Genomic DNA, 22,521 nt, shown 5'->3' with positions numbered 1-22,521 from the left:
GAGCTACAACAAACTGGTAACTATAAACAACTGACAGGTGTGTGTGTGTGTGTGTGTGTGTGTGTGTGTGTGTGTGTGTGTGTGTGTGTGTGTGTGTGTGTGTGTGAGAGAGAGAGAGAGAGACTAAAAAGCATATGCTATCTGTTGTATTTTCAATAAATGCAGCGTATTTGCCTTTTCTCCCTGAAAAGATCCCGTGTGCTTTGTACAGCATAACAATATCATCAAATATTTAAATCCAAATTATGACTTGATATCAGTAAAGTCCTATCTAGGTTTTTACAATATTCTCATCATCATGGCATACAAGTAATGAAAAATCAATTTCAGAATTTCTTTGGATGCTACGTATCTTCTGTTCCTTTAAGAATCCAATTTTGTGTAAAATCCTTTTAAAGTATAGGTGTAATCTAGTCAGGAAATTAATCTTCAACCTAGTAGCCAGGAATATCGACAGTTCATTCAAACTAACCTCTCCTTGGACTGGATCATAGAATCTGTGTAGCAGCTGAATAGCAGTACTTTTGCCACAGCCACTGGAGCCAACCAGAGCGATGGTCTTCCCCGATTGAACTTTCAGGTTCAGGCCCTTGAGAATCTGGAAATATCATTTTTATATGTTAGTCCAATAAATATAGAGCTGCTTAAATAAATGGTTTGTTTAGAAAAAGGTCTATTAAGATGCTTGGCATCATGATCAAGCCAATAATGAGAGGTCTGGTCTAACAGTGTATTGAACTCCCAGGCCTGCTTTCAGTCCTTTGTTCCAATCCGGGTTGAAGATGACAAGAAAAAGTTTTTTTTATTAATAACAATCTTGCTTTGTTCTATTCTTATTCTATAAAGACTGCCCTAAGAAAAACCCTTTGGCTCTGAAAACAAAGTGGGTGTTGTAATATCCCCAATGGAATGAAGGGTCAGGATTCGACAATCTCTGGAATTTACTAGGGAGGAATTAGTTATGGAGTAATGACACTTTTGTTGCTATGTTCACATTTAGGAACATTTTACTTCAGTCTGTTTATCCCATCTTATGAATGTCTAATATTGTTAGTGACCAAATATTTGTCTTCTATGGGAACTCTTATGTATATTTAGGCTGATTTACGACTACACATTTTTTTGTAATAGAAGATAAAAACAGTAATATTGTTCTTGTCTCCTTATACTATACCAGAAGAGCTCCAGTTTTCCAGTAAGCTAATAGTGGATAAGCTTTGGTGTTTGCTTGACCATCATTCTCCACCCCTTTAACATCATTTCTCATCACGACCATCCCAGATCTAATCTCCCTTTTTAGGTAAGGCAGGAAAGGGCATGTCAAGGTAATGCTGATAATAACTAGAGTCTTCAGCTCTCTGTGACCCGGTTCATTCCAAATTTAGGTACTAAATGGACATTGCCTTGATCTGGTCTGTTGATCATCTCTGGCTGGTGATTGATGAGAACCAGGTATCCAGGATGATTCTTTTAGCTTTGCCAGCTACCTCTGATACCATTGATAATAAGCCACTGCTGAAACAGGGTGGAGTCTAGAAGGGATGGATGGAATCATTCTGGAATGGCTCCATCCCATTCCAGCCACAGCCCCAAACTGTGACTCATCCAGCCCAGGATTTCTCTTGTGTAGAGTGATGTGGGATTCTGTCTTGTCACCCTCCTGCTCAATTTGTATGCAAGATCATTAGGGGAAGACACTGAGACATTACAGACTACGCTGACTTCAGTATTCAGATAATATAGCTCTAGGTCTCTGTTTCATCAGACCCAGCTCGGAGAAGTTGACTGGCTTAGCCAGCAAGTTACAGGGTAGGTTTGAGGCAGGCAAGTCAGCTGTGACTCACCTCAGAGATGATTTAGTTTATGGTTGTAGGTTGGAGGAACCCATCAGAAGAAATGGTAGAGCTAACAGCAGCACACTCAAGTGAGTTCGTCATCTGTTGGATCCAGAGCTGCTTTTGCACGCAGGAAGCAGTAGCGGCTAATAGCATTTTGTTTGTCTTTTACACTTGGCCAGAAGGTTCTGAACTTTCAGTTCTGGTACAGATGTCAATCCAGAGAGAAATATTGGATTACTGCAAAATACCATACATGGGACTGTACAACAAGATGACTCCCCTCACAAACTGCAGCTGGTGGAGAGCATGGCAGTCTGTTTCTTAGAGGGCATTTTCTGTAGGGAGAATCTTGCCTCCATGCTCTGTGATCTGCACTGGCTTCCATTTCATTGTCTGGAGTGATTTAGAATAATGGCTTTAACCAATAAGCCTTAAAATAGGTTGAGTCCTGGCTATCTCTAAGATTACCTCTCCCCACATGGGATATCACAGCAGCTGAAATCTTCTGAAGCGCGGACACAAAAAGCTTTCTGGGTTTAACGACATGAGGGCTGGAGGTGAGGCATTGTTGGTGAGTGAGCTTGAATGAAGAATTTGCTTCTGATTCAATTCACCGGAGGCCAAATTTACTCACCTTCAGGTTATGCTGTAAGCCCCATTTGTTCTCCCTTACTTTTTCCAGCAAGTGAAAATGAAGAAAAAGTGGATGATGGTGGTGAAGACAAAGCTTTAGTTTTGGGAGGACATTCATCCTTCTTTATTGTTGTATTTTTATAACTAGTATAATAACATTTAGCTCTTACATAGTACTTTTCATCCATATATCTCAAAGCACTTTAAAGAGGAGGTCAGTATTACTATCCCCATTTTACAGATGGGGAAAATGGAGGGAGAGAGGTGAAGTGACTTGCCAAGTGTTACTTTGCAGGACAATGGCAGAGCTGGGAATAGAATCCTGGTTTCTTGAGTCCTCACCCAATGTTCTTTCAACTAGACTACACTGTGCTACATAAATACCCAGAGTACAGGATGGGCACTTTAAAAAATACTGTTTTAAAATAAATACATTAAATTGATAAAATATCAGTTTTCTTTTTGGTCACACAGATAATGGCAGCAGCTCTTCACTGCTAAGATGAATTTAAAAAGATCATTTACTTTAACATCAGGTCTGGATGGGTAACTGAAATGGATGTTTTTGAATTCAATTTCTCCTTTGAGCTTGTTTGGTCTGTATCCTTCCTTGGCACTGCTATCTAGAAGACGGTGCTGGAGAGAGATTTTGAAAAGGTATTACACATTTCTGTGATTTTACAGTTGTGTCTTTTGATAGATAAGTTGTTTAGAACAGAAAAAAGAAACACTGCAACACTACATAGCAGTTTAACTGATCAATGGTTGCTGTATTTCACCCCAGAGGATTCTGCCTATCAGTGAAATACAATCCTTGTGTATACCCTGCAAAGCATTTTGGGATACGGGACAAGGAAAGAACAGGAGTAACTAGAATAATAAATCATCTATTATACCTTAAATCATCCATCTCTCAACATTTACAATGGGCCCAAATCCCTTAGCTCCCTCCCAGCATCTGCCTAGGCAGAATGTGGGTTGAGAATCAGTTCTTGGAGGAATGATGCTGCCTGTAATTGTTGGTTGGCTTAAAATGCACAAGCAAAATAAACAAACTGGGGATTTATTACAAAGTCTTCATCTCTTAAAAAAGATACCATCATCCTGAGGCTCCCTGGTCTGAAGTCCAATGGAAAATTAGCCTGGCGCTAAATAGCCTGACCTGCAATTGCTCCTCCACTTCCCATGTTGCTGATCTCTGCTGGACTGACACTTTTCAATGACCCAGTAACCACCAGCAGAGTTCAAAATTTCTCTTTGGAGTAGAAATGGGAAGTTTAAAGGGGACCCCGTAGGCTCTCTCTGCTCCACTCTAAGACCAGTAAAACCAAAAATAAAACCAAACCCTTTGTCTCAGAGTTCTGTTTTCTGGTAGTAGCTTCCAACTTGTTCTATCTCCATCCAGGACTCTAGACAATCTGGGAAACAGAGTCCCGAGTCTCTATAGCCATTGTTGCTGTAGTCTGAGGCGAGTCCCCTAATGACTTGCTTAGTGTAATAGGTCAGGAATAACCAACATCAGAGGTGGTTACACAGAGTTTGATCACCCTTAATTCAGTTTCTCTGGGCAAAATTCCACCCTTTGTTATATTCACACAACCTCACTGACACCCATCAGCATTTATTGCCATAACAGAGGACAAAATTCAGCCCTTTGTTCTAACCTAATAGGAACCTGGGACTTCAGATATATAACAAACTGCTGTACAAAATTCTAAGAGTTAGTTACTGAAAGTGTGGCATCCCTCTTCCCCAGCAACAGTATTACCAGAGCTTTCAACAGCATGCATTGTCATGCATCTGACAAAGTGGGTATTCACCCACGAATGCTCATGCTCCAAAACGTCTGTTAGTCTATAAGGTGCCACAGGACTCTTTGCTGCTTTTACAGATACAGACTAACACGGCTACCCCTCTTATACTTCAACAGTACTGTTAATCACCAAATCAAAAGCAGTTGAACTGAAATCATGTCCACTCCACATACTTGTGTTTTAAAGAGCAATGTCATTTCACTTAGCTCTTCACCACTTACTCTAAAAAAATAAATAAATGAGGGAGTGACAAACCTAACAGGAACGAGGGCCCCAATCTGTAAAGTTGAGCTATAGATCTCAGTTTCCCCCAAGTTTGAAATAAGCTCATTTAGGGCTTTGGTTAAGGCTCGTCTCTCCTTAATATGAAGAGAAATGTCATCTTACTTTTGTTTTCAGTGGTCTGAGTCTATGCAGTTCGTTCACTTTTTGAATTTTTTGAGAAATAAATCAGAAATTTCAGACTGCTAGAAAAGTGACATTAAATGACAAAGTTCCTCATCTGCCTTGGTGGGTCCTGCACTTACAGGTGGATTTGCTTGCCTCAGAGATTCATGGCAGCCCTCAGTTTGGCTACTTTTGATAGTGCTCAAACCTGCTGTCCACTCACCTAACCTCACCAGTGGCCAGCATGGGGGAAACCTAGTGGCTTGGGGACAGGCCAGATCCCTTTCCAATTTAGACCTTCCCTTCTGGTGTTTCTCACAGACCAAGTCAACTCCTCCTGTGTCCGATCAGGAATTGGGGGGATGGGGGAAACCCAGGCCCACCCTCTACACGGGGTTCAAGCCCAGGGCCCTATGGATAGCAGCTGTCTATAATGGTCCCTGTATCAGCTGCATGACAGCTACAACTCCCTTGGCTACTTCCTCATGGCCTTCCCCAGCACCTTCTTTATCCTCACTGCAGGATCTTCCTCCTGAAGCCTGATCACGCTTGAACTCTTCACTCCTCCAGCAGCACGGCTTCTCGCTCCCTGCTCCTTGCACACACCCCTAGTAACTGATGGGAGGTCCTCTTTAAAGCAGGTGTCCTGATTAGCCCGCCTGCCATAATTGATTCTAGAAAGTTCTTAATTGGCTCCAGGTGTCTTGATTAGCTTGCTGGTCTTATTTAGTTCTAGCAGGTTCCTGATTGCTCTAGGGCAGCCCCTGCTCTGGTCACTCAGGGAACAGAAACCTCTGTTTCCAGTGGCCAGAAGACCTCCCTTCTGCTACTCTGCTGTAGAGGCTAGGAGGGAGAGGGCTGCTGCTGCTGTTGCTGTTCCTGCTGGGCCCTTGCTGCTGCTGTTGCTATTGCTCTGGCTGCTCCCCTGGCTGGGCTAGACACCACCACCCACCCCCTTTCTCTGCTATCTGCATGCTGGCTGGCTAGTAGATTTCCCCCCCACCACCCAGTTGCTGCTGTTACTCCACCTACAGCCCCTGGCGGGGGGGCTACTGGCCCGCTCCCCAGAGGAGGGGAGTGAGGGACCCCAGCTCCAGGCCTTGTTGCTGAGGAAGCCACCACCACCATCTTCTGAGCGGGGTCCCTCCTGCCTAGCCACCAGACCACCACCTGGAGCTGCTGGAGCTGCTGTGTTGGCTGCTGGGGAGCTGCTGGAGCCCCGAGGAGAAGGAGAGTGCTGCCTGCTGCTGCTGGAGGACCTTGTAGAGACTCTGAAGGCCACCGTGGAGGGGGCACCTAAGGACTGAGTATTTTTCGGACTGTGCTCTTGTGGTGGGGGCTTGGACTGTGTCTGTTGGGACACTGGGGGTGTGGCGTGGAGCCTGCCCCCGGTCCATCTGTGTCCCCCTTTGCCCCCACCACCGTCGTTGCCCCCTCCACCACCCCCACTGGCGTTTTTCCATCTGCCTCATTCTCCTGCCTCTGGGACTGAGCTGCTCACCTGGCTTGCCACGCCCACCTCCACCATTTGGGCCTGCAGCAGCAGCCAGCTGCATTGACTTTTTGCACAAGTGCCCGTGGGCGCACCCCCCACCCCCACCCCCTTGGCCTGGCCCCCTTTCCTTTGCCACATTTGTCTGCCCCACCCATTTCCTCTGTGGCCCTGACTGTCCTGCCCCAGCCCTGCAGCTAGCCCCGTGGTCCCACTGCCCTGTTCCTAGTTTGATTTTCCCCCCCGGCCCTGTGATCCCCCAGCCCTGATTGGCCCCTCCCCTCGTGCGCCCATACCCCCTCCCATGCGCTTGTGCCCTTCCCCCATTTGAGTTTGCCCTTGTTCACTGCACCCCCCCCATGTTGTTAGCCCCCCTGATCCCCTAGTGCAACTAGTGGAGCCGGAATTCCCCTCTGGGTTGGTGGCCTGCCACCCTCCCGCCCCTGGGTCCTTGCTTGCTCCCCACGCCCCTTTAGCCTTCCCTTTCTGGCACCCTCCTCCCCTGCCTGCAGCCTAGCGGGGAGGGGTGGTCGCCTCCTTTCCCTCCCCTCCCCCCGCTGTTTGTCCCCCTTCCCGCTCTCGTTATGGCGGGGGATGCGGCGGGGGAGACCCCTCGCGATGCTCCCACCGCCCCCCCTCCCAAAACCCCCGTGTCCAATCCCCAAGCCTCTACCTCGACCGCCGCTGCCGGTTTACCTGCCATTGCCCCCGCTGGGGCACCGGCAACGGCGTGTATCGGGGAGACGTCCGCTGCTGCCACGTCCTTCGCCCCTTCCGATTCGGAGGGAGCCCCCCCAGCCGGTCAGAAAGGTCGGGGTGGGAAGAAGGGTAAGGGCCCAGCTATAAAGACCAGGCCCTCCATGGCGGGGACTACCCCCGCTGCCGTGGTCCCACTACCGGCCGCGGCATCCCTCCCCGCTGTTCCCTCTACCAGCTCCGCAGGTGTCCCTCCCCCGGCCCCCAGGGCATATGCCCAGGTGGCGGCGGCCCCCCCGCCTGCCGCTACTCCTCCGCCTGCCGCTTCCACTACCATCTTTAGCGGCCGGGGCCCCTTCCCCACCTTGACTAGGAAGCACGGTGTCCGTTGCCTCCTGGTGCCCGCCTCGCCCCACGTCGAAACCTATGTGAGGGCGTTGGCGAGGGTAGTGGGGCCCACGGCCATTGTGGCGGCCTCCAAAATGTACGGGAAGGTGGTCTTCTTCCTGGCGTCGGAGGCCGCCGCCCAGGAAGCGGTAGAGACGGGTCTGGCGGTGGGGGGCGTGTTTGTGCCCCTGGAGCCCTTGGAAGACCTGGGGGTCTGCTTGGTCCTGACCTCTGTCCCTCCCTTCCTGCCCAATGCCGCCCTGCTGCCCGCCCTTTCTGCCCTGGGGCGCCCTATTTCTGTCATCAGCCCTCTCCCGTTGGGCTGCAAGGACCCCGCCCTCCGTCACGTCCTCTCGTTCCGCCGGCAAGTGCAGCTTCAACTGCCGCCGGCGGCACGTGACGGAGAGGCGCTCGAGGGGTCCTTTGTGGTCCCCTACCAGGGAGCCCGCTACCGGGTGCATTATTCAACGGGGGAGGCCCGGTGCTACCTCTGCCGGGCGATGGGGCACGTCCGGAGGGACTGCCCCTTGGCCCGGCACGGAGGAGCGTCCGGGACCCCCGAGCCCCGGTATGGCGCCGGCCCCGTCACCGCCAGTGCCCCTAGCTGCCCAGCACCTGACGCTGCCCCTCCTCCTTCTCAGTCCACCGCTGTGGAAGAGGGTGCGGCGGAGATAACGCCGGGCGTGGGAGAGGGCCCGCCCCAGGGAGACTTCTCCCTCGTTCCTGTTGCCCCTCCGTTGCCTCCCCGAGTCCCTAAGCCGCTGCCCTTGCCCCCAGACCTGACCCCTGTTAGCCAGCCCCCGGATGATGCCATGGAGGGCTGGTCCTTAGTGCAGGGGAAGCGGGGCAAGCGGAAGGCTCCGGTCCCATTACATCTTTCGGATTCGGAGGCCCCCCGGAAGAGCAGGAAGGGGGTCTCTGATGACGAGCCTTCCGCCTTGCCCCCCGACGACGCCCGTTTTGTGGTGCCGGCTGGGCGCGACGTGGCAGCACCGGACGGTGACGCTGCCCCTCCTCCAGGGTCCCTTCCTGAGGAAGCCCCCGAGGGAGCCCCCCTTGCCCGCTTGCCATCCGCAGCCTCCGCGAGGACTGAGGTGGGCGTCGCTTCGGGTGTTGGCGGGGAGGGCCCCGGGGTGGCGGACGGCGATCTCCCCTCCATCTACGAGGAGATCGAGGCCCTGGGTCTGACCCCGGTTACGCAGGGGGAGGACGACCCTTTACTAGCGGGCCTCGATCTGAGTGACCTCACCTCGGTCCCCCTGTCCCCGGTTTCCCCTCCCCTGACTGCCGCTTCTGCTCCTGCCTCTGAGGGTCCCCTGGGATCCTCCATCATCCCGGCTGCGGGTGGCACCCCACTGACGGCCGCCGAGCCCATCGAGGCGACGGCCGATGCCCCGCTGCCCGGACCCGATTCCCAGGGGGTGTCCCTCTTGGGTGTGGGCCAACCGACCCCTTGCCCTACTCTTGTCCCCTCCACCTCCCGTGATGCCATTGCCGCCCCTCGGGATACTCCCCAGGGTGTGGCCTTAATTGTTTTTCCCTGCTCTGACCCATCAGGGGCTGCTGCTCTCCTTCCGCCGCCCCCTGTTGAACTGGGGAGCGGGGCGGGCCGCGTGGCGTCGGCCCATCGGACGCCACGTCGAGGGTCTGCCCCCTGCCTGCCCGCCTTGGTGGGCCACGGGGCTGTGATGGGGGCCCCGCTGGGGGACAGTCATCGATCCGTTACCCCGCCCCCCCATGCGCTGAGGGAGGAGCTGCGGGCGTTCCTTGAGGACGTCCGTGGCTCCCGTAACAAAGTCCAACTCGCGCTCCAGCGGTGGGGGGATTTCCATCTAATCCTCCGGGCCGCAAAGGCCCTCATAGGGGAGGGTAAGGGGACCGGGAAGCAGGCCGCCGCGACCTACCGGCGGGTCTGCCTCTTCCGTGACTCTCTCCTCACCCACGGGTTTGGTCACGGCTGCGCGGCCCGACGGAGGCCGTGGGCATGTCTGCCAGCGAGGATCCCCCCCAGCACTCCTCATGGCGACGATCATCTTTGCCACTTTGAACGCCCGGGGCTGTAGGATGGGTCTCCGCAGGAGCCAGGTGCTCTCCTTCCTTCGGGTCGGGGGGTACTCTGTGGTTTTCCTGCAGGAGACCCATACAGATCCGGCCGCTGAAGCTAGCTGGCGGCTGGAGTGGGGGGACAGGGTCTACTTTAGCCACCTCTCGGTTCGCTCGGCGGGAGTGGCGACCCTGTTCTCCCCTGACCTACGGCCCGAGGTGCTGGGGGTCGCCGAGGCTGTGCCGGGCCACCTGCTGCACCTCCGGGTCTGTATGGAGGGGCTTGTGGTTAATCTCGTCAACGTCTATGCCCCGACATCGGGCCCGGAGAGGTTGCGTTTTTATCGGCAGGCGTCCGCCTTCCTCGGCTCCCTGGATCCTCGTGAGTGCCTGGTCCTGGGCGGGGACTTTAACACCACCCTCGAGGAACGGGACCGCTCGGAGACCGAGCAGTGCCCGGCCGCAGCGGACGTCCTCCGGGAGATCGTCGAACGCCACTCCCTGGTGGACGTCTGGCGCGACCACCACCCGGACAACGTCTCGACGTTCACCTTCGTCCGGGTGGAGGCCCATCGGTCGCGCCACTCCCGGCTGGACCGCATTTATCTGTCACGTTTCCACCTTTCACGAGCCCACTCCTCCAGCGTTCGGCCGGCCCCCTTTTCTGATCACCACCTTGCCACCGTGACGGCCTCTCTCTGCGCGGAGAGGCCGGGGCCGGCCTACTGGCATTTTAATAATAGTTTGCTGGAGGACGTGGGCTTCGTGGCATCCTTCCGGGAGTTCTGGCTGGCCTGGCGAGGGCAGAGACGCGCCTTTCCCTCGGCGCGGCGATGGTGGGACCTGGGGAAGGTGCGCGCCCGGCTCTTCTGCCGCGACTACACCCGGGGCGCCAGCCGACGGAGAGATGCGGCGATAGAGCAGTTGGAACGGGAGGTTTTGAAGCTGGAGAGGCGTCTGGCCGCCAGCCCCGAGGATCCATCCCTCTGCGGAGCGTGCCGGGAGAAGCGGGAGGAGCTCCGGGCCCTCGAGGATCATCGAGCCCGGGGTGCCTTTGTTCGATCCCGCATCCGCCTCCTTCGGGAGATGGATCGCGGCTCCCGCTTCTTCTACGCCCTGGAGAAAAGGAGGGGGGCCCAAAAGCACGTCACCTGCCTCCTGGCGGAGGACGGCACCCCCCTCACGGATCCGCCGGAGATCTGCGGGAGGGCCAGGGCCTTCTACGCGGCTCTTTTCTCCCCGGATCCGACCGATCCTAACGCTTGCAAAGTGCTCTGGGACGGACTCCCGACGGTCAGCGCGGGCGACCAGGACCGGCTAGAGCTGCCTCTCACTCTGGCCGAGTTCTCGGAAGCCCTCCGTCGCATGCCCACCAATAAATCTCCGGGCATGGACGGGCTGACCGTGGAGTTCTACCGCGTGTTCTGGGACGTCCTCGGCCCAGACCTAGTCACCGTCTGGGCCGAGTCTTTGCGGAGCGGGGTCCTCCCTCTTTCGTGCAGGCGAGCCGTGCTCGCCTTATTGCCGAAGAGGGGGGACCTCCGCGATTTACGGAATTGGCGTCCCATCTCGCTCCTCAGCACGGACCATAAAATCATTGCGAAGGCCATTTCGATTCGGCTAGGGTCCGTGCTGGCGGACGTGGTCCACCCGGACCAGACCTACACCGTCCCGGGCCGCACGATCTTTGATAACTTGTATCTGGTCCGGGACCTTCTGGAATTAGGGTGTAGGGATGGTCTGTCGTTCGCCCTCCTGTCCCTGGATCAGGAGAAGGCGTTCGACAGGGTGGATCACGGGTATCTCCTGGGCACTCTGCAAGCGTTAGGCTTCGGACCCCAGTTTGTGGGTTTTCTCCAGGTGCTGTACGCTTCCGCGGAGTGTCTGGTCAGGCTCAACTGGACCCTGACCGAGCCGGTCAGCTTCGGGCGAGGAGTACGGCAGGGGTGCCCCCTCTCGGGTCAGCTGTACGCTCTGGCGATCGAGCCCTTCCTCTGTCTCCTCCGTCGGAGGTTGACGGGGTTGGTGCTCCGGGAGCCGGAGCTGCGGCTGGTCCTGTCGGCGTACGCCGACGATGTGCTCCTCGTGGTCCAGGACCCGGGCGACTTGGCGCGGGTGGAGGCTTGCCAGGCCATTTATTCGGCGGCCTCCTCCGCCCGGGTCAACTGGGTCAAGAGCTCTGGCCTGGTGGTAGGGGCTGGGTGGCAGGCGAGCTCCCTCCCACCCGCGCTTCAGGCCATCCGGTGGAGCGCGGGTCCGCTGCTCTATCTCGGCGTTTACCTTTCTGCCACGCATCCGTCTCCGCCGGAGAACCGGCATGGTTTAGAGGGCGGGGTGAGGGCGCGGCTCCGGAAATGGGCAGGACTACTCCGGTGCCTCTCTCTTCGAGGGAGGGCGCTGGTGCTGAATCAATTAGTCCTGTCCATGCTCTGGTACCGGCTCAACACCCTGGTCCCGGCCCCGGATTTCCTGGCCAACCTCCGGACGGCGGTTCTGGAGTTCTTCTGGCCAGGAACGCACTGGGTCTCTGCAGGGGTCCTCCACCTGCCCCTGGAGGAGGGGGGGCAGGGCCTGAAGTGCCTGCGCACTCAGGTCCACGTCTTCTGCCTCCAGGCCCTGCAGAGGCTCCTGTACGGTGTGGGTAGTCCGGCGTGGAGCGTATTGGCACACACCTTCCTCCGCCGCTTCCGAGGGCTCCGATACGACCGGCAGCTCTTTTCTCTCCATCCGAGAGGTCTTCCGCGAGACCTCTCTGGGCTGCCGGTCTTCTACCAAGACCTCCTCCGGACCTGGAAGCTCTTTTCAACGACCAGGTCCGTGGCGGCCACCGTGGGGGTCGATCTCCTCGCGGAGCCCCTGCTACACAACCCCCGTCTCCGTGTGCAGGTGGCGGAGTCCCCCGCGGTGCGCCAGAGGCTGGTCTTGGCAGGAGTCACCAGGGTCGGAGACCTCCTGGACTACGACCGGGGAGACTGGCTGGATCCCCTGACGCTCGCTCAGCGCATGGGGCTCTCCAGCCCTCGTACCCCCCGGCGCGTACTTCAGGAGGTGAAGGCCGCTTTACTGCCCGCTGCTCGGGTTTACCTCGACCGGGTCCTGCGAGAGGGCACGCCCCGCCCACCTTCCACCCCGGGCCCTGTGGATCTTTTTATCGGGCCCCTGCCCCGTGGCCCCAATCACCCCCCTCGCCCTTTCACTGCAAGCCGGCTGCCCGATCTGCAGCCGGTTTTGTTCCAGACCGCGCCAAGAAAACATCTGTACACGCTCGTGCTCCACACGCTTCATTACCTCACCCTCGCGTCCCGCCCCGATACGAAATGGCGGGACCTCCTGCCACCTCTCGAGGGTGAGGAGCCCCGGTGGGCCAGCCTGTATTCTGCCCTAGTCCCGAGGCCCGCCGGGGATGTAGTTTGGTGGCTCCTTCACGGGGCCATGAGCACGGGCGTGTACTTGGCGCGGTTTACCCCTGTCCCCAACACCTGCCCCTTTTGCGGCGTGAAGGAGACCCTGGCGCATGTTTATTTAGAGTGCGCCAGGTTGCAGCCCCTGTTCCGGCTCCTCTTGGATCTCCTATTGTGTTTTTGGTTGCACTTTTCCCCTCACCTGTTTATCTATGCACTCCCCATCCGTGGCCCCACGAAGTCGCGGGATCTCCTTGTCAACCTCCTCTTAGTCCTGGCCAAACTGGCCATCTATAAAACCAGAGAGAGGAGGTTGGCCGATGGGACTTCCTGCGACTGTGGGGCCTATTTCCGCTCCTCCATCCGTTCACGCATCCGGGCGGAGTTCCTCTGGGCGGCGTCCACTGGCTCCCTTGACGCCTTCGAGGAGCAGTGGGCGTTGTCCGGGGTTCTCTGCTCGGTGTCCCCATCTGGTTCCCTTCATTTAGCCCTTTGACCTCACTCCCGCTCCTGTTTTTTTCATTAGTTGTCCCACGTACTTAGTTAGTGTCCCGGACCTGTGGATCCTCTCCTTAGGCTGGGGGGAGGTCCTTTAGCAGTGGGCGGGCTTCGCCCGCCCACTTCCTGGATACTAATAGGACCAGACTCCTGTACCCCACTGGTCTGGGTCTGTCACAGTACCTTACTGATGACCTTGTACACCTCATAGGCAGCACCTCGAGCACTGGCAACACATTCCAAGTGTGGGAAGCCCTGGATGAGGTAGAATGCGCCACGGAGCACAGAGAATAATACCTACAGGGAAACAAAACAGGAGCTAGTGTACAGTGGTTCCAGACCTGCAGTTTCCTTAGTGTTAAATGTCATGGTAATCCTGGTGGTTCTGTAAGAGCTTTTCCAGAAAAAAAAATATAAAAAAGAAAATCAAAACTAAGATTTCAGGCTGCATTTTTCCAACTCCCCCAGTTTTTATTCTTTCGCTGGATTTGACACAGGACGTGGTGAATGTAGCTATTGTGTGCACCTACATGCCCTTTAACAGTTGGATTAGCTTTTTTTATTGCTCCTGTTTTCATTAACTCCCATTAAGAGAATAAATAGTGAAATTAGACATCTCTCCATCTCTTTGCAATATTAAAAACCTCAGTGTCCTCAAAGAGAGTTAATCCACAGTTTCCTGAGGCCCCAGTCCTTCAAAGTGCACACTTAACATTATGCCTTGTGACTAGTTCCACTGACGTCAAGTTCTCATCAGAAGTCAGTGGGGCTACTCACAGTGCATAACGCACATACCTAAGTCTTTGCAGGATCAGGGCCTTATTCCTTTCCAAAGGAAAAATAATCTAAAAATTTTGATAAAGTACAAAAATCCCTTGCAGGGATTTAAAAAAATGAAAGATGGTCCCATGGCTGTGACACTAGCAGACCAGGCGCCAGCTCATGCCAAAACCCCAGACCTCACTCAGTGATTACAGATGCATAGCTGGAAGCCAGGCCAATTCACATGTGTATTAGTATAGAGCAAAGTTATTGTTACATGTATAAGAATGTATTTGGTGTTTAAACTTCATGAAAACTAATGGGATGTTAATGCACTGAAAACAATGCATTAGTTAAACACTTATCTGGATCCCGTTATAATGCTGTAGCAAACATTCACATAGTGTATGCCCCTGTCAGTAAATAATCCATCAAATGAGAAAGAAGTCTTGTGGAATGCAAATGAAGAATTTAACAGAAAAGTGTTAATTTCAAAGCAAGTGGTCATTGTGTGTGATGATCAAAGGTCAAAGACTCCAAATGTATTCCTCACTCTCTGCCATCAAAGGAAAAGCCCACATGGGTATTGACTCTGTCAGCTTGTTTTCTTTGGGAAGAAAACTATGAGTATGGATTCAGGGAAAAATCCTTCATCTCTGCACTGTTTGGATTCTAACAGGGCAAAATAAATGAACATAGAGATGGAGATTCCCTGAACACTGAGAGACTTTTGCAAAACTGGCAGATCACTACATTTCTGCTATCATTTGAAATTATAAACTGACTCATTTGTACATATATTTTATCTGCTTTAATCTCTCAATAACTCGTATTACCTTTTTTTAGCTAATAAATCTTTAGTTAGTTTACTACAGAATTGTCTACCAGCATTGTCTTTGGTATAAAATCTAGGATACCAAATGATCTGGGGTAAGTGATTAGTCTCTGGGACTGGAAGCAACCTGAATGTGGTGTGATTTTTGGTGTAAATGACCTTTTATCACAAAGTCGGGTTTGTCTGTGTGGCAAGATAGACTGGAGAGTCTGTCTGTGACTCCATGGTAAGACTGGTGTAATGATCCAGGAAATCACATTTGTTACTGGCTTGGTGAAATCTAATTATAGAACACAGCACCAGTTTAGGGTGTCTACCCTGTTTTCTGACAGCCTGCCCTGAGGTAGGCACTCATGGTCGTGCATCACTCCAGACAGCATGACAGTGACCAAATGAGATATTTGTTTAGGAACTTTGAGGTCTTAAGTATGTAGATTCAACATTTCTGTTGATTTATATTAAAACATGTTTTAAGACTTAGTCTGATAGGTATGTTGTGCCTCAGCAGAAATTATAGATCTTTTTATGCAGTACTTAATTTATAGACCATTTTTAAAAAGTTTGCCTCAGTTAATCAGACTATACTGTGCTGTACTTACAATTAGCACATGTCCGATGTCATAATTCTCTTTCTCCTCCACTGTGAGTTTGATTCCATACCAAAATGCAAGAGCAAAGGCTCCAAATGAAATAAACTCTGTGAAACCCAAAGATGTGTATGTGGTAATGGATTTTTTTACTCCAACTTTCCTAGCATTCTCCAGGTTAACATCATATCTGAAAACAGATGATAAATGTTAAATTTGGTATGTACCCAGATGACATTCAGTTCCCTAGCTTCCTCTCATGCTTCCAGGGTTTTCTGCCATAAAAATCAATTATCCAGATTCTTAGATGGTGTGAATCAACACAGCTTCATTGATTTTACATCAACAGAGGATCTGGCCCATGGCTGCTCTGAGTGAATTATCAGGCACACAGATAAACATGATATGTTGGGGAACAGTCAACAAAACGTTGTAAATGGAAATTGTGCCTCACCAATCTATTAAAATTCTTTGAAAGTTTCAGCAAGCGTGTGGACATGGGTGATCCAGTTCAGAAAGTCCACACCAAGGTCCTAAACAAAGGCTCTTAAGCAAAGACTTGGGATAAGAATGATAGGAAACAAAGGGTAGGAATAAATGGTCAGTTTTCACAGCAGGGAGAGAAAAATTATAGATCCTTTGGGGACCCTGTACAGAGTCCTGTGCTGTTCACATATTCATAAATTATATGAAAAAAGAGGGTGAACAATGAGGTGCAAAAATTACAGATGATACAAAATTATTCAACATAGTTAAGTCCAGAGCTGACTGCAAAGAGCTACAAAGGCATCTCACAAAACTGTGTGACTGGGCAACAAAATGGCAGATGAAATTCAATGTTGATAAATGCAAAGTAATGCACATTGGAAAACAATCCCAACTATACATAAAGAACGATCAGGCCTAATTTAACTGATACAATTAAAGAAAGATCTTGTAGACATCATGGACAATTCTCTGAAAACATTTGCTCAATGTCCAGCAGCTGTCTAAAAAGCTAACAGAATGTTAGGAACCATTAGGAAAGGGATCGCTAATAAGAGAGAAAATATCATAATGCCACTGTGTAAATCCATGATATGCCCACACCTCAGATAATGTGTGCAGTTCTGGTTGCTCCATCTCAAATAAGATATACTAGAATTAGAAAAGGTACAGAGAAGGGCAACAAAAAATATTAGTGGTTTGGAACAACTTCCATCTGAGGAGAGATTAAAAAGATTGGACTGTTCATCTTAGAAAAGAGATGACTAAGAGAGGATATGATAGAGGTCTAGAAAATGAATGAAGGGAAAGTGAATAGGAAATTCTTATTTACCCCTTCATGTAATATAAGAACCAGGGGTACCCAATGAAATTAGTAGGTAGTAGGTTTAAAACTTACAGAATGAAGTACTTCTTCACATAATGCAGACAACAACTCATTGCCAGGCCAAAAGTATAACTTTTTGCTTGTGATTCCTTTACAAGCTTATGGTTTTCCATCAATCAATAGCAGCTTCTGTTCACTCATTAGCTATCTAATCCCCTTTAGCTTCTGAAGGGCATTATAGAAAGCACTGCTCAGCCCAGCAATGTTCCCAGAACATTTCAGGAGGACATGCATATCATTTTATTGTTCAATGACATGCTCAGAAGCTTTGTAGGAACCTCTCGACACATATATTATGTACAAAAATGCCCTGACCAAAAGTGGGAAGGCCCAAAATGAATGGCACAGTTTACGCAGTAGTGAAGGGATCCTAAAATGATGTGCAATTAATTTCTTCCACATAGAATGCTGGGTTATCATTGGTGCTGTTCAGATTAGATCAAGAGGAGGATTATTTGCAAAGCACTAAGCACGTACTTAAGCATGTGGGTAGCCCCCTTGAAGTCGATGACATAGGAAAGTGATAGGAAATCTTACCTAAGCTCATGATCCAGTAAAGCATGAACTTAACTGTAAACACTTTAATTGATGATTTCAGTGGGAGTGTGCATGTGCTTAAAGTATTTGCATAAGTGCTTTGTTGGACTGGAGCCTTAGAGAAGATTGCATTTTCTGTAGCCTCAGCTTCCAAATTCAACTTCAGGTTAGTGTCAGAGGGAAATTGGGCCTTACAATGTCCCTCCATAATGTAGGTCAATTGAGTGATTGCAAATATTCATGAGTGACAGAAAACATCTCCTTCCATATGATCATATTTATCTTCATCTGAATTTCTCAGCTGTCTGGGGGATAAACTGATTGATCATCTTTGATTTTTTTTTAAATAACCACATCACTTTCCCAAATATTATGTACAATCAATAATTAGTTAAAAAAACTCACTTTGCTAATGCCTTCATCTCTCCATTGAAAGCAACAACTGTTCTGATAGATGTCAAAATTTCTTCCGCCACAGCTCCTGCTCTAGCATAAGCAGTCAGCTCTTTTGTAGTGAATGATGCCAGGAACTGGGAAATTGGGAGGGTGGGGGGAAGGGGAAAGTATTTTATGAAAATCTATTTAAATGGTGTAAATTATGTACTGATACAAAGGGTGATCAAACCGTTAGCAAAAGAGCCTAGAATTTAGCAAACCTGGGTTCAAGTCCCCACTCCAATACACTTTTCCTGGGCAACTTTGGGTAAGTAATTTTTCTCCGTTTTTCACTTCTCCATGTGTAACATGAGAATCCCCTCTCTTGCATGGTGTTGTGAGGCTAAACATGATGAAGCTTGTGTGGCACTCAGAAACTATAGTAATGGAGGCCATGTAAATAACTTAGCTATCTTAATTACAGGTCACAATCCTGTTTCTTCCTCCACCATTTTCAGTGCTTAGGTGGGGGAAAGGGGGGGCGAAAACCAACACAATCTACACATGGAAACATTTTGTAAATTTTTCTGTGCATTACAAGCAATATCTACTAATGTGGTCACAGTTGATGAATGCTGATCATCCTCTTCCCATGTGGTGAGTGGTGTTAACTGGAAGAAGTCCAGGCCTCCATGGCATGCTAATGCCTGCCCGCTCATGCTCAGTGTAGACAGAGCTCTGCAAATTTTGGGGCAGGAGCCAGTGGAGTAGGAGAAGGGCTGCTTTCCATGCTCTCCAAACTTTGGGGTCATATTGCTTTGGGGGTCATTCCCTCTGTTTTTAGAGGTAAAATTCTTATTTGTTTTCCCTCAGCACTTACAAATGATCCAACTGCTGCTGCTGCAACAAGGAGAGGGCTAACTGACAAAATCACCAAAGTCAGTTTCCATCCGTAGACGAATCCTATAACAATCCCTGTCAGAAACGTGGAAAAGAATTGTACAAATATACAGAACTTGTCTCCAATGCCTTCGTGGATGGTGTTAATGTCACTGTTAATTAAAAAGAGATTTGTTAACTTTGATGAATGCCTCCTCCTCACACATTTTTCTGTTTTGCTGGAGAGAAGCTTGTCAGAAGTTTAACTGTTCAAATCATTGGGTAGTAGGAATTTTGGACATGGATACTGAACAGCAGCAATGGCTCTTTGTGGGGCTAGGAACTAGCAGAGCACAACTCATTGTTTGTGATGTAACCTCCAGATAGACTTCTGCCATTGCTACCCCTGCTCATTCACACGTGACCCAATTCATTCATGCAATAGCCAAAAGGAATAATCCATTAAAAAGAAATCATCCCAAAACCTTTACATTACTTTTTCCTCTAAGTTCCCCTATGTATCCGATCATCTTCAATTTTGTTATTAGATTTTGCGATCTTTGAGGCAAGAAATATCTCCTTTTTCCATCCTATACAGTGAGAAGTACAGTGTTAGTAAATTATTAATTGAAAAATCATTGTGTGTCATGCTAATTTTCTCTTGTTATTTATATATGTGGGAACTAGGATTAGTGAAATTCAAGCCTCTCTCATTCCCTTCAGGATTCACATCTTCCAAAAACTGGGCATATCCCTCCCTGCAAACATTAAATCTGGAGAAACTCTGCATACCCTGATCATACCTTCCTCTGAATCTCTGCACATGGGACCTGATCCAAAGATTCCTAATGATTTTAACTGGTTTTGGATCAGGTTCAAAATGATAACAGTGCCTGTAACTATGAGTGCAGTTTCATTTCATACAATGTCAGGGTTTTCAGTGTTTGTAAACTAGCTGGAGACAGCAGACCTGTTTATCTACAGTAGTTTGCAAAATAGCTCATAGACACTACCAAGCCAATGTCAGAGGAGTAAGATATTGCATTTCACAGCATAAGCCCTTGCAGTGGAAATGTCACTGAAACCGTGAAAGTGGAGTGAAAACTGGTAACGAATTCCTCCCTCACATAGAAGAAATATTTTGGGTCTTAGTTAAAAAGGTTTCCTGGAAATTCCCTGTAGCTAATTCTATAAAGGTAAACATCAGACTTCTTTTTGGCTCAGGTTTCTGGTGCATAGATAAATAAACCCTTCTCACTCCGTCAGTCGGGTGTTCAACGTTCCAATCTTGCTGATATCAAACCAAGCTATTTCCTGGTGAAGTACTGCAAAAAAAAACTTTTGTCGGATTCTTGCTGTCTGTCTTGCAGCTGAGGTCAGAAATGTCCAGACTTGGATGGTGCTCAGTATCACTACAGCAAAGCCAATACCCGCATAGTAGTAGGCAAACCTGTAGTAAATAGTAAAAGTCCATAAGGTCAATTGCATATTGCAAGATAAGTTAGACACATCAGGTCACATTCAACCCTGCTGAAGCCAATGGGATGTAATTGAGGGCCAAATTTGGCTTACAGTCTAATGGACAAAAAAAATATAGAAACTACACTGTGCTATTCTTATGAAAATAATTGCAGAGGTTCTTACCTGGTCATTTCAGCTTCTATATCCAAACCTGGCATTACTGGACAAGTAGAGCTACTATTCATCACAGCTGAAAGATTAATTATAACAAAGAAAAATATTCAGTTTTATTAGAACAGGCATAAAAGAAATCATGGTGGTTTTAGGCCATAATCTTATGGGTGTTTTGTATGACGCTACACTCCCTGCAACAGCTCTGTAGTTTTATAACTTTCATGGTGGCCGTCATCCTTCCAGTGGAAGATTAAACAGGGCAAACGTCTGAGTCAGCTCAGAGGGTTACTGTAGAGTGATGTCATGGGTTTAGCTCACTACGCAAAGGGCACTGGTCAGATCATAGCTTCATCTGTTCTGACCTTCAGATTCCAACAGTGGCCAATATCTGATTTTTCAGAAGTTGATAACTCCCCCTTGTACCTCACACAAGGCAAAATTCATCCACGCAGACACCATAAGGCCGACTTTTATGCACCACTTAGGTTCCACCCAAGCCTCAAAACTGCACCCAAATAGGGTCCAAGTGGTGGCTCAGCGTTTTGCTGGCTGTCTGCAAAAAGGGTAAATTTCACTACTAATGCACCTAACTGAATGTGCAGAACTTTTCAGACCTGGGAGAAATAGCAGACCCCTTCCAGGTGTCAGCACATATATTTTAGGGTAAGTTATGATTGCCCTTCTCATAAGCTTAGCTCATATAGAGGAAAAATAGAATTAACGGTCATATTTTGTTGTTTTAAAAATCCGATCACAGAATTTGATTTTGTGACCTCGTTGGGCAGTGAATTCCATGGATTAACTATAAGCTATAGAAAGTAGTAAATCGTTTTACAGTTACCAAATGTACTGCTCTGTAATTTATCAAGTGTCTGTTTTGCTACTGTACTATACAGCAGGGTAAAAAGGAAAGACTGCTCAGAATTCACTCTGCTCTTCATGGTTTTTAACACCACAGCAGCACTCCATCCTGAACCTCTGCCAATCCAGTAAATAAGAGACCCTAACAAATATTTTCAGAAGTTGAACAAATTTTATTTACCTGAAGACATATTTACTGCTTGGCCAATCGTCACAAATCTGTTTGTCATCTTTCCAATGACAACAAAAATAAGTGGCATCCCTGTTCCATTTGCAACAGCTGCAATCAAGCCTATTATCATCAAAATGGTATCCAGCCAATCGGCATACGCAAACTACATGAATATAAAGAAAAAGGAATTAATTGCAGGTTGACAAATTCACATAATTGTGACAATATCCTACTAAGACACACAGAATAGGATTTGTTTTTACATAGCACCATTTGCAATTTGGGTATCCCAAAGCACTTTATGAAGCAATGAATTAGATAGTCTGAAGGCAAACACAACACATGGGATACACTTAGAAAAAGCTTACACACCATTTTAGGCCAGGTTTTATTGAGAGAGTTAGGACACGATGGCAGGATGAATCCCCTAATCTGCAGAAAAAAGAATGTATCTAACATCACCTGTGCAACTCACTGCCTCCCTGGGTGCATTCTACTACAGCACATATTTACTCAGTGCATTGAAAATGTAAACAAGCACAGGTAAGTAACAAACATTTGGCTGCTGCCTACCAACAGAAATGGGTACGTAGCAGTTATCACATTTAAGAAAAACAGGGCACTTGTTTCCCTGGATAATTCATAAGACATTGTGCATGAATGGTAAAATTATCTCCAGTTGAGAGACCCAGGGCAAGGCCCTGCTTACCGCACATGCTTCACTTCAGTCCTTAACATGGGTGAATTTCACTCCGTCATGGTGCTAGTGCTGAAACATCGTCAAGCACTGGCAGTTAGCTGTGGGGGGAACTTTGCACAACAGGCCGTATTTTTAAAGAGTGGACCTGAGATCAATGCACAAAATGGCTGTGCGGCAATACTAAGTTTTGCACAGACCTCTTTCTTCCCTTTCGAAATGCAGTATTGTGGATGCACATTCGTCTGTCAACATAACGTACAACAGGCAAAGAAAAGGAACAATGAGAACTATAAATCAAACCAGTAAACTATGCACTAACCAATTTCAAAATGCCAACCATCTTTTCCTTTGACTCCTCATTTTTCTTTCTAAAGAGATTAATGAAAAATTAATCCAGACCCTTTCTTGAAAGGCAAGGCAAGAAATTTAACAGCATATTAAGATCAAGGAACCCCTACTTTTTCTTGTTCTTCTGTAACTCGCTATTCTTCTCTGGTATTTCATCATGTTGGAAAGCAGGATTGTAATAGCCATTACTTGCAGATTCTGTGGAGGGGAAAGTAGGTTTTGCTTTCACAAATAGTAAGGTCTTTTAAGTCAGATTCTATTGAAGCACA

At 49.1% G+C, this 22,521-nt stretch overlaps 2 protein-coding genes across 2 annotated transcripts in view; both read right to left on the bottom strand.

Moving 5' to 3' along the window:
- The window catches only part of LOC123363335 (ATP-dependent translocase ABCB1-like), a 50,572-nt gene extending 33,774 nt beyond the window's left edge, over positions 1 to 16,798 (bottom strand). The window contains exons 1-5 of the mRNA XM_045004190.1: positions 16,758 to 16,798; positions 15,386 to 15,563; positions 13,373 to 13,486; positions 2,997 to 3,107; positions 473 to 598 (exon numbers count right to left, since the gene is read on the bottom strand). Of these exons, the coding sequence (XP_044860125.1) occupies positions 473 to 598; positions 2,997 to 3,107; positions 13,373 to 13,486; positions 15,386 to 15,563; positions 16,758 to 16,798 (570 nt within the window). The remainder of the gene's footprint in view (positions 1 to 472; positions 599 to 2,996; positions 3,108 to 13,372; positions 13,487 to 15,385; positions 15,564 to 16,757) is intronic.
- A 2,889-nt stretch (positions 16,799 to 19,687) lies between these two features.
- On the bottom strand, positions 19,688 to 22,240 carry LOC123363417 (ATP-dependent translocase ABCB1-like). Its single transcript, XM_045004362.1, has 4 exons — positions 22,224 to 22,240; positions 21,214 to 21,367; positions 20,181 to 20,247; positions 19,688 to 19,986 (listed from the first exon to the last, which is right to left on the bottom strand). The coding sequence occupies exons 2-4, from the start codon at positions 21,332 to 21,334 to the stop codon at positions 19,791 to 19,793; spliced, it is 384 nt and encodes a 127-aa protein (XP_044860297.1). The 5' UTR covers positions 21,335 to 21,367; positions 22,224 to 22,240; the 3' UTR covers positions 19,688 to 19,790.
- Positions 22,241 to 22,521: the final 281 nt, after the last annotated feature.

The sequence above is a fragment of the Mauremys mutica genome, chromosome 2 (assembly GCF_020497125.1).
Source record: "Mauremys mutica isolate MM-2020 ecotype Southern chromosome 2, ASM2049712v1, whole genome shotgun sequence".
In the NCBI taxonomy this organism is placed as follows: domain Eukaryota; kingdom Metazoa; phylum Chordata; order Testudines; family Geoemydidae; genus Mauremys; species Mauremys mutica.
This window is presented reverse-complemented; position numbering and strand designations above follow the sequence as displayed.

Excerpts from the sequence above, each read along its gene's own strand:
- LOC123363417 (XM_045004362.1), bottom strand. The coding sequence starts at position 21,334 with ATGATAATAGGCTTGATTGCAGCTGTTGCAAATGGAACAGGGATGCCA. Across the intron at positions 20,248-21,213 it reads AGCAGTAAATATGTCTTCAG|CTGTGATGAATAGTAGCTCT; the intron begins GTAAATAAAATT and ends TTAATCTTTCAG. Across the intron at positions 19,987-20,180 it reads ATAGAAGCTGAAATGACCAG|GTTTGCCTACTACTATGCGG; the intron begins GTAAGAACCTCT and ends TATTTACTACAG.